General features: G+C 33.4%; 2 protein-coding genes across 4 annotated transcripts; one reads left to right on the forward strand and one right to left on the reverse strand.

Moving 5' to 3' along the window:
• Window positions 1-574: 574 nt before the first annotated feature.
• Window positions 575-7,414, reverse strand: LOC117334086 (telomere repeats-binding bouquet formation protein 2-like). Of its 3 annotated transcripts, none has more exons than XM_033893531.1 (7): window positions 7,279-7,414; window positions 6,002-6,114; window positions 5,140-5,221; window positions 4,573-4,712; window positions 4,247-4,332; window positions 2,634-2,667; window positions 575-1,631 (listed from the first exon to the last, which is right to left on the reverse strand). In XM_033893531.1, the coding sequence occupies exons 2-7, from the start codon at window positions 6,084-6,086 to the stop codon at window positions 1,525-1,527; spliced, it is 534 nt and encodes a 177-aa protein (XP_033749422.1). In that variant the 5' UTR covers window positions 6,087-6,114; window positions 7,279-7,414; the 3' UTR covers window positions 575-1,524. The 3 variants fall into 3 exon arrangements, with proteins under 3 accessions (XP_033749422.1, XP_033749420.1, XP_033749421.1); XM_033893529.1 differs by having other exon boundaries at window positions 2,592-2,667; XM_033893530.1 differs by having other exon boundaries at window positions 2,592-2,667; window positions 6,002-6,096; window positions 7,279-7,349.
• Window positions 7,415-7,525: 111 nt separating this feature from the next.
• Window positions 7,526-15,571, forward strand: LOC117334085 (methyl-CpG-binding domain protein 2-like). Its single transcript, XM_033893528.1, is given in 7 exon segments — window positions 7,526-7,710; window positions 10,007-10,164; window positions 12,034-12,176; window positions 13,087-13,161; window positions 13,163-13,178; window positions 13,628-13,782; window positions 14,182-15,571. Coding segments are annotated over 7 exon segments (759 nt in total). The 5' UTR covers window positions 7,526-7,594; the 3' UTR covers window positions 14,278-15,571.
• Window positions 15,572-18,778: the final 3,207 nt, after the last annotated feature.

Genomic DNA, 18,778 nt, shown 5'->3' on the forward strand with positions numbered 1-18,778 from the left:
CCAACAGGTTATAGAAACATTTTGGTGGGCCCAAGAAAATTTCATTTTAGGAGGAGCAATTTGAAAACTATTTCTGGTCATAATACAAGTGGTCATTTATGTTAAAAAAAAACAACAAAAAAAGCAAAACAAATTACATAGAAATCAGATAATATTTCACAACTGAATATCAAGCTATTATTTGAGAAAATATATACATAAATATACATTAATGTTTTGGGGAATAACAAGTATTTCATAAATAGTTATTATGTACAATTGCAATAATAGTAACAATATTTGAAATAATTTAAACATGATGAGAGAATTAAAATGCACTTTTATTTTGTTTATATATATAGTCAATATGAGAGTGTAAACTCTAATCGGATATTTTGTTTCCAAAAATAATAAAGCAAAGGGGTAAGGACAACATACCCATTCATGATATAATTTAATTCTAGGAAAACTAATTACTAGTACTGACACATGTACAGCAATTTACGTCCTAATCTGTTCACTGCTGTATCTGCATTTTAGGTCCACACAATCTATACATCAGATTTAATTGTCTAATTATCGATCAACATGCCACTGAGAAAGTACAATTTAATGTCATATTAAAGTCTACAAAGTTTGAAAGAAATTGGTTGAAAACTGAGGGTGAGTATCTACAGAGACAAAGAGGTAAGAACTAGTAAATGTCATGATTATTCAGCCTACCAAGTTACAAAGAGAGCAGTTAAAAACTATGGGAGGAGATCCATGCACAAAATTCCAATACAAAAAAAAATAAAAATAAGCGTATAAGGGCAATTATTATAACTTTTGCCAAATCATCGTAACAAAATGCCTCTCAGTGGAAACACAACAATAAATCATAATTAAAAGGATACTGAGATATTGGTTGAAAACAAACAGAGATCTCCGGACAAAAGAAAGTCTAAGCCAGACAGACGGACGGGAGATGCCATATCATAATACTCCAGTCAAATTTGAATTTCAGAAAGCAGTATATAAAAATCATTGAAATGAAAAATAAATTTCAAGCGCACAAGTGCAAGTAATAGATTAAATACATCAACTTAAACTCTGACAAACACCCAGAGGCCAGTATAAATGAATCTGGTCATACTAATCTGATTTAACTGTTTTTTTTGTGATAAAGTAAAAGCTGTGATAAAAAGATTTCCCATAATTTAATATGTTTATAACAGCTAGCAGTATACCTTTCAACATCATTAACATCACATGTCAGTGATTTGACTATAATAATAAAGGGTTAACATAATACAAAGTATTAAAACAGCTTTTTGAGATCAATACTTCTGCAATTCACATTATTGTCCAAGGATACTGGAGTTCTTTGCACAGCATGGAATAAAAACTACAGCTTCATTCCATATGATCTTCAACGCTACAGTTCAGTCTCTATGATCTTCAACACTACACAGTTCAGTCTCAAAGATCTTCAGCACCACACAGTTCAGTCTCAAAGATCTTCAACACTACATTGCTTCAGTCTCTATGCGATCTTCAACACTGTCACGTTTTTGACTTGTTCTTGCTACTCACTTCACAACCATGTTTTCCAGGAACAAAATCCACAATTGGTCCAGTGATTTTGGCTAAAACTTGGATATCTACATAATCTGAAAAAAAAAAAAAAAAAAATGAAATAAAATATTTGAAGTTCTGAGAAAAACCTCTCTGTACATACAGAGAAATCAAACATTCTTTTATACTTGAAACTATTGTTGTAAGACTTATTTCAATGTGAGACTGAGATACTTTGTGAGCTGACCAACATGAAATACTTGATCACTTAAGCTGTTTTGGGCAGAGTTATGCGATAATTTATGGCCATTAAAATACAAACAAGAAGCCTATGGGCTTTAACGGTCACCTGAACTTTGAAACATTTCAGTTAATTTGACCTTTTTGGCCCCGCCCATCCGTCAAGGGGGTCAGTCAGGGCATAAATGTGCATACCATCAAACTGTCAATCCATGTTAATAATGTTAACCAACTTAGAATGAATTCCAATAGAAATCAAACAAATGATAGTCAATAATGTTATTTACCTACAATGTACATGTATATGAATTATTGTAAAGTTTACCCCTCCCCAGGGGTAAACGGGAGACATCAGGCCCAGGGTCATAAAATTCATAATTTTGGTAAAGCACCTTAAGACCCTTACATACAGTATATAAAGAGTATTTGATTTTAACTTATTTGGGACTTGAGAAGAAGATTTTAAAATTTTCAGTCAATTTGAAGAAATGATGGCTACATATCAGTTAAAGCAATAGATACTCAATATTATACATATTTTATTACTCTTTTATTATCAGGGGCGGTTGATCAGGATGATAAGTACTATCATCTGCCCCTTGTAGCATATCAAAGCAGATAGATAGAATAATTTGGACTAACTCTAACAGTATCAAACAAGAAAATCAACATAATTTCCAGATTTCATAACACCACAGCAAACCTTGTTTTTAATTCAACCAAACCTGACATTTGGAGCTATCTATTTTAATCATAAATACATGTATGTAAGTAAAAAAAATAAAATAAAAATGTATATAAGTACATATACAAACCTTCACCATCAAACTGTATTTCATTTCTGTTTTGACTATTACCTTCTGCAGCTTGACCTGCATGATTTGCCGTACCCTAAAATTCAGAAATAGAGTAATTTTACATTTAACTCTCATTTGACAATCGCAATTATCATACTCTACTTTGAAATTGTTTTGAGATGGTTTAATACACAAAATGTCAATGAATACAGTATACACTGAATAAACAAATTCTGTCAAATACAGATTTTTGTTTCAAACAATAAATGAATTTTGTTGGACAATGCTTATTACCTTTATTCATGTCTCTAGATTCTAGCATGTATTATCATTTTTTAACAAATGACTGCCATGTCTCAGTTTCAGATTTGAAACATGCTTCAGGATAAGTTTTTTCCTTATCTTACAAACATACCATACATTTTTTAATTGTATGAAGGATTTCTTAGACTAAAGATAGTAACAGTGACCTTGTCCTTGACCCAAAAACCCTGAAACTCAAACTAGTCAGAGATATTATGGTATTTTACCATCGTGTGAAACTTTAACAAAATCCCTCAAGGAATGAAGCCGCTTAAAACCTGACAAACTTTGGTGTTATGTTTGTAACAGATGGTGAGAAAACCTATAGTTTTGAAAACCTGGAGAGGACTAATAAAAGAAACCTAAATGTTAAGATAATCAATCTAACATTTACTGTAAATCACTTATATTTCGCGAGTACTTAATTTTGCGAACTCACCTAATTTGTCTTATTCGCGAATACATAATTTCGCGAATTCTGATCTCATAATGACTTCAAATTCGCGAATGACGTTAACAGATCGGCGCTTTTTCCATGTTGGTAGCCATTTTGTTTATGAGAGTCATGTGACAGTACAAGAAAAGTCATGTGATTCATTCATGTGATATCGGTGTCTAGCCATACTGAATTGTATTTACCGTACCTGTATACATGCTAAATGGTGCCCGGAAGATGACGGGACTACAATAGGTTGTGAGTTAACGTACTTTGTAATTAACGTACTCGGGACAGTCTATTGTGAATGATTTATACTCCAGGTGATTATTTGCTCTGAATGTTTGAATTAAATAAATAATTTGTTTGATTTCAACTTTGTTATGGTAAATATCTTTTTGAGAATCAAGCGATGTGAAGTGCTATGTATACATGTAACCTTACATAACTTACAACAGTTTGGGTAATAACGTACGACGTATTCTGGGTGACCATCCGGGATCCTCGTGACCGTAATTTTTAAACTTAAATTAACTTCTAGACTACGTTTTACATGTAGTTAATAAAGTCGGAATTCAACCACAATATCAGTGTTCAGTGGTTTTTTTTGTGTGTGTGAAATTTTGGTGTTTGTAATATAAAAACACACTCTGATAGAAGTATATAATTTATCATTCTATCAGTATTTTAACGGCGATGTTTGCTCACCAACTAAAGATTACGGTAGATTCAAAATGGACGCCACTTAGTATTCTTGTCATTCTTATACAAATATTCGCGAGGGATTTGAATTCGCGTTTGACTCTCCTCGCGAATTAACGCGAAAATAAATCCCACGCGAAATATAAGTGATTTACAGTAGTATTATTGAAGATAATCATTAAAAACTTTGTAGATTTGGTGTTTGAATAATTCTAATACTCAGTAGGCATACCTCTTCTTCCTCAGATGATGAGCTTGTGTTATCCTCACCACTATCATTTACATCCTCCCATTTAAATTTCTTCTGTTTCTTTATTACTGCAAAAACAACAGTCAGAATACTAGACTTTTGACATAATAAATCATTTTGGGAAAGTATAAACACCATGTATGACATTTTTCTCTGTATATAATTTATTACTAATAATAACATTTTACAATAACCTAAATGTACTTTATTCTATTAAATAAAGAAAATAAAACATTTTCAATGTAAAACAGTTCTTGAGTATACTTCTCAAACAAAATCATGTACAAGAAATAGTGACAGAAACCTACACTGTTGTACTTCTTTAGGTGGAAGGAAATAGTCCCCAAGTGGTAATTTAGTACCATTTTTCTGCTTTGCAGAGTCTGACACATACATGGCATGGAATACAGCCAGATGTTCATCAATGTAGGCCTCACTGCAGAATATCCTGAGTAATGAAATAAATATATCAAACATACAACAAAAACAGCTTTCTGGAGACACATTGAATGTGGACATGTATAAAGACAGCATAAGTTGTATTCAAGAATACAAATAATGTTCTATGTAGATTTAGTTAACTGGTCAAATCTAATGGATATTATTACATGTACGATACAAAATTTGTATAATAAATTAATGCATGCTATTTTTGTTGTATAGGAAACTGATAACTCAAGAAAGACAATTGCAATAATGATCGAAGGCTGTAAATTGAAGTAATCTGAATTTGTGTTGTTAAAGTTAAAACAATGTACACTTTATGTTAATGCAATGACTTCATTTTAAAATAGGTATAGAACAGCAATTATGTACAACATCAGGATTTCATTTTGATTCCAGTTGACCAGTTTACTTCTATTACTGGTACATACTGTTTTGTATCAGCTGCCTCTTCATCTTCACTAAACACAAACTGAGCATGGTCAATTCCTGCTATCAGTCCTCCGTGCTTTTCTGTAAAATGGTAATGCATGTCAGCAATACATATACATATATATGTAAGTACAAAGAAAATCTCAAAATAGATTCTTTTTTACTCCTTGCTTAACCAATTACAAACATGCAAACTTTAATAAATTTATATCAAATTATTTTTAGATTTGAAATAAACTGTTCTCCTTCTACATACTCTAGTCTATCTATTTCCTTTAATATGGTGAAGGAAATATAATGCTGTGCTTTATTAAACTAATGTAGAGGAGAAAATGAAGGAGAAATTAATATTGAGGTGAATTCAAGTATGAAGGTTGGTATAGGCTCTCCATGCAGTACATCAGTTGCTACCTGCATCAGCAGGCCTGGTGCATGTGGGAGTTTGAAATGTTCAAATTAGTTTTGAGAAATTAAGAGAGAATATATTTTTCAAATTATCTAACAGAAGATAGAGCTTTTTAGGAGAAGAAAGGATATATAAGTTAAATCTGTGCAGGGAATTACTCATCAATGTGCTCAAAATAACACTGCAATTATTCCTAAATATATACAAAACTACATGATTGTATCCCTTTCCACACAAAATTCATTATATATAAACAAAAACTAGAAAATGTGCACATCATTAATTAGTAAATGTATGTGCCCAATGCAGGAGTTTAGGAGTCAAAGAAAACCTTTGGTATGTGATCATTTGCAGAGGGACATTCAATAAATTATCTAGGGATTCTTTGCAGAATATTTCGCTAAATAGATATTAAATCAACAAGTGTTGAAAAGTTAATTCATATATTTACTCACTCCAAAGTTTGATCCTCCTCTTTAGCACACTAGCAGAGAACCAGGCTGTCTGCCCTTGGAAAAGTGCTGTTTCTGTATCACCCATGCATTACAATCTAGATAGGTACAATTTTCTGGTGAAAATAAAAATACTAAGGAAATATGAAATGGATGAAATCATATATACATATTAGGTAGTTTTAAGTTATGCAGATAATGCACGTGTATAGAATTTAAGAGTGCTGACTAGATCCTTAACATTGAAATGACTAACAACAGGGGGATGAAGACTTAAAAGTCCCTGCAAGAAATTCAGGGATACTAGCTAGGGTAGATACCTTATAAATGGTATAATTACTATTCAACAAGCCTAGGCCTGAGGAGCAGATCTAGATCTAGAGTAAAAATATATAATGATGTGAACATACAAATATATCAACATTGCAACAGTATATATATATTATATATATATATATAATGCAAAAATAGCAAATACTGAAAGCAAACTTGTTCACATTTAATTGGTGACTTCATGATCAAATGTCCGACGTATCAAGTGAATATTTTATTTACCGTACATCTGCAAATATGCCGCTACAAAATGTAAATAACACTTTAACTTGAATGTGTTTTATTTTCAATGTGATGCTCATGGAAGAATGATCAATTTGCACGTAAAAATACAAGTACAATGGTAATAATTTAAAAAAAAAATAAAAAAATAATATATAAATTATGTTATCTGTGGTGATTCTTTAAGTTTATTTGTACTCTATTTGTAGGAAGTTCATTATATCAATTAGTACTGACTATTTCATAACCACCATGACATGTTTATAACATTAATAAGAACCACTTATCCACTTTGAGTCTTTCACTGATCATTAGCAAATCGTACTGACCAAATTATATAATTATAACACGTTAGGCCTAGGCCTATTACTTTCCATGCATTCATACAATCAAAGGGAGACAATTTGCTTCAATGACTTCCTATTGGCCTACATGTAGGGTCCAAAAACAATAATTTCATAATTTCAATCAAAGAAAAATTCATAGTGAGTGCAAGTGTTCCTCGTCTGTATTTATCGTGCATCATTAATTTGATTAATATAATAGATACTATAGGCCTAATCACACCTCATCAGACTGTAAACCCGTCAAGTTTACAGCTGACCGATCGGCCGTGAGGGCAGAGCTATATAAGTTTAACTAATCTGTTGTCAAAATGAAATGAAATAAAGGTGATTATGAATAATTGCACATTCTTTCCTTGATGCTAGAATTGATCTGCTCACCAAAAATTGTATTTCGCGCAATTTTCGTCTGCTACACAACCGGAAATATAGCCATTCTTCCTATAAATATTCATCCGCAAAATATTTTCAATCTATATTGATAACAGTAATCAAGTTTGCTGAAATGGTGTTTTGCCATGATTATGGAATATCATGTAAAGCACTATTAATCATAATTAAAGCTGTATACTATCAATTTATCAAAACTATAGTTTGATGTCGGAACGTTATTTGAGATTGATGATGGTATTTAGGCTCATTTCCGGTAATGGCGTCTTGACAAAACAAAGCTTTCTCGATAATAAGCACCATATAAATGGAACTGGAGAAGCGACGATCTAATTGTGGCGGCTTGCCGTCAGGCTGGAAGAGAGAAGAAGTTGTCAGGAAATCAGGTTTATCAGTTGGTAAAACCGACGTGTATTATTACAGGTACATTCCGTATGCGATATTGATAAGCCGACTATGCTGAGTGAATTTCCAAAACCGAAAATATGCAAGAAATATTTTTATCCAGTGATTACAACTAGACTACACGTATAGAACAAAACGAAAAGATACTGAGGCGGGCGAGATAGATCATTATAGAAAATAGTAAGGCAGAAGAGAATATATTTTACACTAAGAAATAAAAACATGTATTTTTATAACTTTCGATTTAATTTCAATAATTTGACCACATCATATAGGAAATAATAAAGTCTTGTATCTGGTAAATAACACTCAGATTTAAAATCCAATGTATCCTTTCAGTTTGTGTAAAGAACATATGGAGGAAATTGGATTGTAACTTCGGGCGTTAACCAGATACAAGTGGTTGTGATTAAACCCTTTTGGACACTACGTCTACAGTACCAAAATGCATATTTTTTTTGCATATCATCAGATATGATTGTTCAAAACTTCAAATCACCCTGCATCCGTGCAAATGGTCCGTGGTACATCCTTAAACAATTCTTGTTATGGCTATTAAGAAGTGCTATATGGTTATTTCTCAAATTTTATGTGCCCCCCCATTTTGAGAATGAAAATTAAATTAAACTTGTTATCGTTATTTCTTGAAGTTCGCTTTTGAGTCTGATCAACAAACAAAAAATGTCTGAAAGCTTATGGTAACCCTCTTGGATTATGACAGTTGAAGATAGTAATTATATAATTTAATGTATATCACAAACACTATTTCTTATGATGTACTGGACAGATATTTCTCAAGCTTCAGCGTAGGGTTCCCTTGTCCCTAGATGTTTTCTTAGATCTTTTTGGACATCATATATAGATCCCCCTTGTTATCAAATGATTTATTAACTCTGGGATCTCTTGTTGGGGTAAAGTCACTCGGTTTATCTAGGTGGTTCCATCAAAAACCATGGCCAGACGTTGGCCATTTTAAGTGACAGATACTACGTAGACATCTATCTATCAAGATATTAAATGTCGGGTGTTCATGGGTCCAGACTACAGGGGAAACTCGGGCTATATATGGCACTTGCATATAAAAAGTTGATTTGAAAATGATATGGCAGGGGCCTTAGGTACTATAAGATACATGATTTTACTACCCAGATATATATATATACCTTGCCTTATAAAAACATTTTAGAATTTTTTTTTTATGTAAATGCCTGTGCAATATATAGACTCCTTTCAAATGAAATCACAGGATGGGTTTAGATAAAAATTACATGTGCTGGTATCTTTGCTAAACTCTATTTATCATACTAAATATGAATTTTTCCCTAAAGCTGCTGCAATTTTCTTTGTATTCACATATAAAAATATAGACCCCTTTCAAGTGAAATCACAGGGTGTGGATTTGGATAAAAAATACCTGTGCTGGTATATGCTAAACTCTATATATATCATACTAAATATGAAGTTTTCCCTAAAGCTGTTTTTTTTATTCAAAATTAGAATAAATTATGCTCTTAAGAAGTTTTTATTTCTTCTTTGCTCAATGATATTTTAAAGATACAAATATTTTTTCACTTTACTGGAATATCATATTACAACACTGACCACACTCCAGAATTCTTCAATATGGTTGTCAGATTCCTGTTTTGTGCAAACACTTAATTCCCAACAGTAGGTTTTTCCCACCTAATAAATAAAATCAGAAAGTGAAGTTTACCCCTAATTCAAAAGTAACATAAAAAATAGGTGAAAAATATAAATCTGGAAAATATTGATATACCGGTACCGGTTTTATTTAACACAATATAGATTAATAATCTAATAAACCAAACAATACTTCTTTAATTTTTAGAATATCTTTTAAGCAACAGATCTAGACTAAATATAACATCTAGGTTCAACAAATGTTAAGGATATATGCATGTGCAGTACAATGTATATATAAAGTCTGTGTTTCTTAAGCTTCCCTTTGTAATCCTGTGTATGCATATATGTACACCTTAGTAGGGGCATTCATTCATTAATTGAAAGGCAAACATTTTCCTGGCAATATTGTAATATTCAGTATCATTATTTATACTATCTTTCCTACTCTTTTCTGTTGGTATTGCCCTGCCCTCAATAGTATTCATTGTATGGAAAACAAATATATGTACCTGTATTACCGTAATATAATTTTTAACCTCTGAAATTTAACTTACCTTTTTTGAGCCAGAATCTACTTGTTATATCATGCCTATCAAAGTGAAAGTGAGGAACATATATTTCTCTATTTTGATTAATATACATGTTTGTTTTCCTTTTTTTATGATGACAGTCCTGATGGAAAGAAGATCAGAAGTAAACCTATGCTGGCACGGTATCTTGGTGAATCCTTAGACTTGAGTGCTTTTGATTTTCGGACAGGCAGAATTATACATAGTGCACTCAGAAAAAGTAAGCGCCCAAGGGGAACACCGTATGATTCTACAAGAGGTTGGTCGATCAAATGTAAAACAGTTTATTAACTTAAAAAAAATTTAACCATTTACCTGTACACTTCATTTTATCACTTCATTCATAATCATTATCATCTTTCATCCATTATACTGTATCGGTTGAAGTCACACAGTTGATTGGATATAATCATTAGTCCACTCTGGTAATTACTGTAGTTAGTTTATAGATTAACTACGGTATACCTATCTGTTTGAGTGGTGTATCATGGTAAAACAAATAACAGTGCTTATGTATATCTAATCATCGCACTAAGATTGCATTTGAAGTGAAGCAAAATTTATTTTACTAATGTGGTTACATCTTCATCCATTGCTGTTTTACATTATCACTTATACCTTTGATTCATTCATAATATACCACACCCTTCATATGTACTTCATTAATTGGCAACTTCACTTAATTCTAATTCAAATTTGCGAAAACTTACTTTTGCTAAGTTTATAATTAAATGTACAGTGACAGTTTCAAAAAGTTCAGTGTCCATGAACTGGGTCAAACAAAAGAGCAAATTAAAATTCATCTAAGGGAAATACTTGTGTTGCTTAAATAATCTGATTGCAAAATTATAAGTTTCAACGATCAATTGTGAAGCAGCTTCTTATTCATATGTGTAGGGTGTGGTATACAGTGTATTTATAAAATTGATTTGTGTGTGGTTATGTATCATTATATAGCTACTGAAAAATTTAAACCGTCAAGTTAGTTCTTTGCATAATTTTGTACATGATATGGCCAGAATAATTGTTCAGTTTCATTAAAAAAACAGTTATCAGGTACTTCTTTTAAGATTCATTTTTTAAGATCTTCAAAAGGATGTACCGATAATAAAACTGAAAGTTTAAGAAAAATCAAAGGTTTAGATATTTTCAGTAGTTGTATGATAATGCATTGTTCTCATGTCATGCTTGTGCTTGCATTTATATATTTATGTATTTTTTTGCATCTCTTTCATTCACAGTAACTGTTGTTTGGTGAAAGAGTTTCAACAGTGTAGATATGCATATGTTAACATTGTCTACAAAGGTTTGCATTTACATGTCTTTTAACATTGACACTGACAGATTCCGTTTTTCATAAAAACCTACTAAATCACCTACAATGTATATAAAAAAGTGATATTTTGAAAAAAGTCTTAATTAGATTTGGCTTGCTTTTGTCTAACTGTTGCTAGGGCTAGGAAGCAATTAAAGTAATTGATATATATATATATTTACACTGCTACAATTAAATCAATATATCCATGGCATAATTTCTAAATAGGAAGAATCCTTAATAGCTTTTTCATTGTTAAATACATTAATTTTTGTTGTATAACTGTTGGCAGATTTATAGTACATTTGAATGTATCAGGTATGGACTTTTAAATTAAATCTTTATCAAATTATCTGACATATAAAAAAAAACTGTGTATATTTTCATGTGTATAGATATTATTATGGAAATCAAAGGATTTATTTATTAATTCATCTTAATTGAACCCCTACCAAATAGAATTGCATTTTCAAATAATATCATCTCCTCACTATACAGTTTGTAGTTTTTGCAGATTCTTCTCTAGTCACCATTGGTTACTTTAATGTGCACTATAAATTACAATGCATGTTGTATTTCAAGCATTTCATCCATTTACTTTCACATTGAGAACAAACAAATTTCCTCTACCTTGCATGAATGCATCCTTCTCCTCCTCTCCTCCTCCTCATCATCTACATCATCAGCACAGTTTTACCAATCTTTATTCACCTGGTTAATTGATGACCCCAAGCTTAAACCATTTCTATTGTTAAAATGTTAAGTATAGTGTACTGATAAATGTTAAACTGTACTCTCGCTGCTGTTGTAAAGGAATTCGTCATGATACAAGTCTAGTACTCCCCATCCGACAAACAGCATCCATCTTTAAACAGCCTGTCACGGTAGTCAGGAACCGGACAGAGAGCAAGACCAAAACAGATCTGAAACACGGCCCTCAGGATCCTCCAAAACAGGTGAATTTTTAAACTTTTTAAAATAGTACAATATGCCTTGAAATAATAACTCCTAATGGTTGTGTTGAGTGGTATTTATTAGCTCACCGGTTACGAGTAACCGAGAGCTAATGCTGTCACCCCGGTGTCCGTGTCCCTCCCCAAAACTTTAAAGTTTTTGGAGTAAGTTTTTGGAAAGCTTGTAAGTCCAAAAGTATACACCTCGTGCCCTTCTAATTTGGTTTATAAATATATTTGAGGTCTAGGAGTGATGTTATGGCAAAATCATGCAGAAAAATTGTGTGATTTTTTTGGGGCATTTTACCATTTAGTGGACTTACTTTTTTTGACACAAGAACCCATTAAAGATTTTGGGGGTTAGTTTTGGAGAGCTTGTAAGTCCACACCCTTCTTATTCGGTTTATACATCCAATAGGGGTTTAGGAGCGATATTATGTGACATACAATTTCAAATGACATGCTTATACATACATAAAAATGAATGCATATAGTACTAGTGTGATTGCTGCCGCCGGTGAGCTTTCGCAATCATTCATTGCACTTGTTTCCATTGTTGTTGGTTTAGTTTAACAGTACAATATAGGCCTGCACATCAGCGATGCAGGGGCTGCGGTGGTCGAGTGGTTAAGGTGTCCAGACACGATCACTAGCCCTCCACCTCTGGGTTGCGAGTTCGAAACCTACGTGGGGCAGTTGCCATGTACTGACCGTAGGCCGGTGGTTTTTCTCCAGGTACTCCGACTTTCCTCCACCTCCAAACCTGGCACGTCCTTAAATGACCCTGGCTGTTAATAAGATGTTAAACCAAATAAACCAAATAAACCAAAAGCACATCAGCGAACTGCACAGTAAATTGTCTTAGACAACACATACATGTATTACATTGTAACATATTTTGTTTGATTTTCAGTTGTTTTGGGAAAAGAGACTACAGGGTATAAAAGCCTGTGACAGTGGGGATGAGTTTTTACAGCCATTAGACTTGCCCTAGAAATGTACAAGGTAATGTAATAGGTTATTGTTTGGTGTAAGTCTACTATGATTTAATGTAATACATCAGGTTTAGGACAAGAGCTGACAATGATATCCAAGTGCTGAGGTGGAGCACTGGTAATCCTCTCTCCTTTCACCTATAGGTGACCTCTGTTTGATTTCCCGATCGGACGTGAAATGGTATGGGGTCATCTGCCCAACCACTGGTTTCCTCCTGCAGTAAAATCCCTCTTGCAATTCTATCCAAACAAAAAAGAGTGATCAATGAAGTTTATATAACTTGTTTGTCAATCACTGTGAAAGAAATAAAGTTCATTTGTAAAGTATGTCTACATTATATTAGGTGTTGGGTGTCTTATAAATTAGTTTTGATATATAATGTAAAGGATATTTCATGTCTATATTGCATCAGGTGTGACGATAATGTTGTAATACTGAAATTTTCTGTAACATATCAGGTGTGGGACCAGAACTGACAACAGAAAACATTCTACAGAGTATATCTGCTGCCCTACACTTAGGTAACGCACCTGTGACTGGCCAGGCCAACAACAAAGCTACACTGGCCAAAAACCCAGGTGTCAACATTGACACCAATCAACCACACATACAGGTAAGGATATTACAGAGATTTTTTTCTGCCTGGTCATAGGTAGTCACCATGTTGAATGTATTTCAAGTCTGAACCAATTTTACTTGTCTACGATATGAAGGGAAGCCTAATTGGTTGTTGAACACTACGATGGATCATGCTGGTCGAAGGGGAGATAACTCCATGATATAAACATACAAACATTTTCAGAAATAATGTTTCATTTGCTTATGGAGTCTCCAGCATAACATCATATACAAATGTATATATATATCTTGTATCTTGTTTAAAATAGTTATTAAAAAGCATTGCATTTTGAATGTTGATCAGTAAATGTAGCAGATTTCTGTGCATTGAAGTTCTGTCCAGTTCTAACATTAACCATGAATTACTATGATTTTTCATCATCTTTAATTTCAGCAAATGATAGTATCTGAAGACGATATAAGACGTCAAGAGACAAAAGTGATAGAAGCAAGAAGAAAACTACAGGATGTTATGAAGGGACATTTGTAATGTTTTATTGGGACTAGATATTGGACTTTTAGTATATAAAGGAGTGATGAAAACCACATCATCTCAGTCTCATAAAGCTTAGGCTGCATTTTACAAATGTACTTTACATCATTTACAAATCTTAATGGACCTAGTTGCAAATGTTTCCTTAAAGTTAAAGAGAAACATGTGCTGGGTTTATAGTGTATAATCAGGGCTGGTTAGGTTTAAAGTTCCGTGATATCAATTATATCCCTTATTTTATTGCTAATTATAAGCACATAATTCCTTGAACAGTTTACCCAGGTCCTGGGTATTTTATATATAACAAAATAATAGGACACTTAGCATAACTAAGTAACTTGCATCTAAAATACATTAAACTCTTTGTATGATGTATTCCCTAATTTGCTGGACATACATGTAATTAAGTTGTTAAAACACCGAACCCTGACCTATGGTGTGTACAGGTGATATATGTTACTTTATAAACTCTGAACAGTTCCAGAGTGAGTAAAAACTGCAAAAAATTAGTCAACCAAAAATAGCAGGCTGTACAGTGAAGTTTACATGTATATGTCCATCATTCTAAATATATATGTACACCCAAATTATCACACGACAAATAACACCTGGTGATCACATTAATATCACTTAATGTAATAATTGATTTTAAAGAGGATACTCATTTTATACCCCAAGATACAGCAATCACCAGGTTACTATCAGTTGTAGAGATATGCAGTCTGTTTGGTAAAATATATTGAATTTTACAGGTTACACCTCTTGAAAAAAATATCCCCTCTCCCCAATAAATAAAATGCATCTGTTCACAATGAACCCTCATTAACAAATCCATGTCAACTGAACGGTTGTTTTTCACATTAAAATCATTATATGCCATGAATATTTATGTAATGTTAAACAAGTAAAATATATTTGTTTTCACTACTTTACAGTGTATTTATTTGTGAAAAGAAAGTTATTTGCAAGTCAGTTTGTGCATAATAACGTTTCATCATGATTTCACAGTTCATCATGACCATAGCTAGGTCATTAGAGCCATAATGATAAATTTTGATGTTATGCATTGCCAAGAAATTTGTATTTAGAATTTAGATGATTTCTCAAATAAATAAATGGTGCAATATTTCTTTTTCTTCCTAATGAATGCTTTTAGCACTTTCAAACCAACCCATTTCTTACATCTCTACACAAAACTTTGACATGGCATTCAGCAAGCAGGACAGTCTTCACCAGTATAGACAAATTGATCCCCCCAATGAAACGTATGCCGACATAGTGAACTCTTTAACAATATAATATTATTATGATACAATATATGTATTGTTCAAATTATTCAGACTAATGGTCTGTTGTGCCATTTCATTTCATTGAATATTTTTTCATTTTCTTAAGATTTAATTCTTATAATATACTGTTTCCCTCAATTTATGATTTGAGAGTTTGGAGATTCATTATCGTGTACCCTGCAATGTAAGGGGAGATAACTCTATATCATGGTTAAATCCATATTTATCAGTTTTACAGTTAGTATATAAATAGCATTTAATGTAGTATACATTTGTACATCAGGGTCATTTTTCGACAATAATATTTTGCACATGAAATGATAGTCATTCTTTCCAAAGGTAGTTTTTAGGTTTTGAAATAAATACTGTATTTGTGTATTGGTTTTGGTTCAGTTTTATTTGTTGAAGTGTTCAAGATTTCTTATTACATGTGTTACTGTTTGGTGTTCTCATATTTTAAGGTAGTATAAAATTGAACTGATTAGTGCATTGATGTATCTTGCACACTCAAAACAAATACAAGTGTAGATATGATTACAAAAAAAATAATTAATTGTAACTGTAATCATAATTTGTCTGTGTCCTTAGAACCAGTGCTAACTTATGTGCTCCTAACATTGTAATTACCACTAGTTATGACCTTGTGAATGTAGCAGGATTGTATATATTTAGCTCACCTAGTACAATTATGTGTTTAATATGCAAGCAAATCTTCAACAAAACTCTTTAACATCATGCTTCTGCAGGAAGGAAGGATTTGTCCCATATTTGGTCTGAGGTGAAGGGGACCAATTTTGTGTAAAAGTTCAGTCTGGCTTCCAGTAATCCAAAGGTTTCTGATGTTTTATCAGCCTTTTAAAAATATTATATGGGCCAACAAACCAAATACAATTTTTAAAAGGCCAATAAATAAAACATCAGAAACCTTCAGATTGAACCCGCTTCCTCAATTTAGGGGAAATATAGTAAATTCTTTAAACCCTTTCGCAAGAATGAAAGGATTTAGTCTTTAATTGGTCAAAATACAGTCTCCATCATTCAGCTATCTGAATATTATGCTTCTTTGACTCAGCTGGTAGAGCTCAGTAGATTGTCGCACCCGAGACGTAGGTTCAATTCCTGGCACTCGACAGGGGAGGTTCCCCATGTTTGGCATATCTAACAGTATAATGCCTTTATCCAGCAATAAGCCCATGGGACCAGTGTATCCTCTTTACACCGTGTGCAGTTTTGATATAAAAGATAAAGAAATTGCATTTGTTGGTGATTCTACTGAACAGGCAACATATCATTACTAGCATTAGGCTTATTACTGCATAAATATGGTACATAATGAATACTGATCCATTTCTACATTGTCTTAAATGTAGTCTTTCCCAGTTTCTTTGATCCATTATATTTCAAATCTTTGTTTATTGTTCTGTGAACAGCCGACCGTTTTGTGCCTCCTTGTAGTAGCTGGTGACTACCTTGCTAATAATATGCCAATTGGGGTAAAGTGTTTTGTCCAAGGGCACGGTCACAACACAGGATTCTACTTATCCATTGTGCAAAAAGCATGAACTGTCCATAATAGGGATAACACTGGACACCATGCAATTCTGTGTTCATCAAGAATTTCTGTTTTGAAATTTGGTATCAAGATGGATATTGGGACAAACCTTGAATGTAAAATGACAACCATTTTCAAATGATCGGTAATTAGGTGTTGGGGAATCAATATCTGTAGCCAAACTTGAGTAATGAAAAATATACTGTCAAATAGGACTTGAAAAATTGGACCACAATAGCAACATTGTTGTATCTATCAAGCGTCTCAATTTGTAGTCTGGGAAGGTCTTCAAATTGCTTGCGGTGCAATGAAGTTGGATGCTAGACACTTCTTAATTATGTTGCAATTGTGTATCAGAATAGGAATGTCATTTGAACAATTCACTTTAAATTTTAGCTTCACATATCGCTACCTTGATGCAATTTAAAGTATGCTTTTATAGCAGACCTGAGCCCAACACAATTTGCACTCTTCTCCTTCTAGAATATAACTTCAGTTCACTCGATTTGTAGCTCTTCTGCTTCTGGAAGATCTTCTACCTTTTTCGTCTCGAAGCTGGAAGATTTATCTTCCAAGATGGCGGTAACCATGTTTAAGTGTGCGAGTGATGAGTTTCACTAGAGAAGGATTTATGACACATACATGCAAATGTTTGTGTCGGAACTTAAAAACTTGTTTGTTTTGGGTTATGTTCTTCCGGTTTACTCGATTTACATATAACGGAATGCGATCTGAGAAGGCTTCTCTTTCGAGAAGAGTGCAAATCGAGTTAGGCTCTGGACTGGGCTGAATGCTGGTGGTCAGGAGGCTCAAATGGTTAGATTGTCTGTCCCGGTGTAGGAGTCAATTCTTTCCCCCATAAAACTTTCCCCGGGGAAATAAATGGCTAGCCAAAAGTTTCCCCGGGGAAAGAATTGGCTAGCCAATTTCTTCCCCGGGGGAAACAATCAGCTAGCCCATTCTTTCCCCCCTATCAGCGATGTTAGCAGGGAAATTTTTGGCTAGCCCTTTCGTTCCCCCTATCAGCTTTGGAGATGGGGAAACTTTGGCTAGCCCATTAGGGGGGAAAGAATGGGCTAGCCAAAAGTTTCCCCATCTCCAAAGCTGATAGGAGGGAAAGAATGGGCTAGGCAAAAGTTTCCCTGCTAACATAGCTGATAAGGGGGAAAGAATAGGCTAGCCAAAAGTTTCCCCATCTACAAAGCTGATAGGAGGGAAAGAATGGGCTAGCTGATTCTTTCCCCGGGGGGGGGGGGGGGACTTCCAACTAGGGGGGGAAAGAATTGGCTAGCTGATTCTTTCCCCGGGGAAAGAATCAGCTAGTCAATTGTTTCCCCGGGGAAACTTTTAGCAGGGGGGAAAGAATAGGCTGCTACACCGGGTTCAAGTCGGTCTCCTATTATATTGACAGAGATTATTCCAAAGTTATGGACACCATACAACCTTTTGATCCAATAGATGGAAAATCATTAAGCCACCTGAATATGTCAAAGAGGGCCAGTTCTGGATCAAGGTAAAGAGACGCATAGATTCTGGCATTAAGTATAGCAGAATTGATGTTTCATATTAATTTTTTATTTCTAATATTAGATGTTAACGTGTAAATTAGCTTTTGTAGCTGCATAGAATATCAGTTCTATTGTCATCACATATTTTC

Source organism: Pecten maximus, chromosome 9 (genome assembly GCF_902652985.1).
Source record: "Pecten maximus chromosome 9, xPecMax1.1, whole genome shotgun sequence".
NCBI lineage: Eukaryota > Metazoa > Mollusca > Bivalvia > Pectinida > Pectinidae > Pecten > Pecten maximus.

Bases quoted from the DNA above. Each gene is read 5' to 3' on its own strand.
- LOC117334086 (XM_033893529.1), bottom strand. From the start codon at position 6,086: ATGGGTGATACAGAAACAGCACTTTTCCAAGGGCAGACAGCCTGGTTC. The intron at 4,713-5,139 runs GTATGTACCAGT...TTCATTACTCAG, and splicing joins GAGGCAGCTGATACAAAACA to GATATTCTGCAGTGAGGCCT. The intron at 1,632-2,591 runs GTTTGTATATGT...TTTTTTTTTCAG, and splicing joins AATACAGTTTGATGGTGAAG to ATTATGTAGATATCCAAGTT.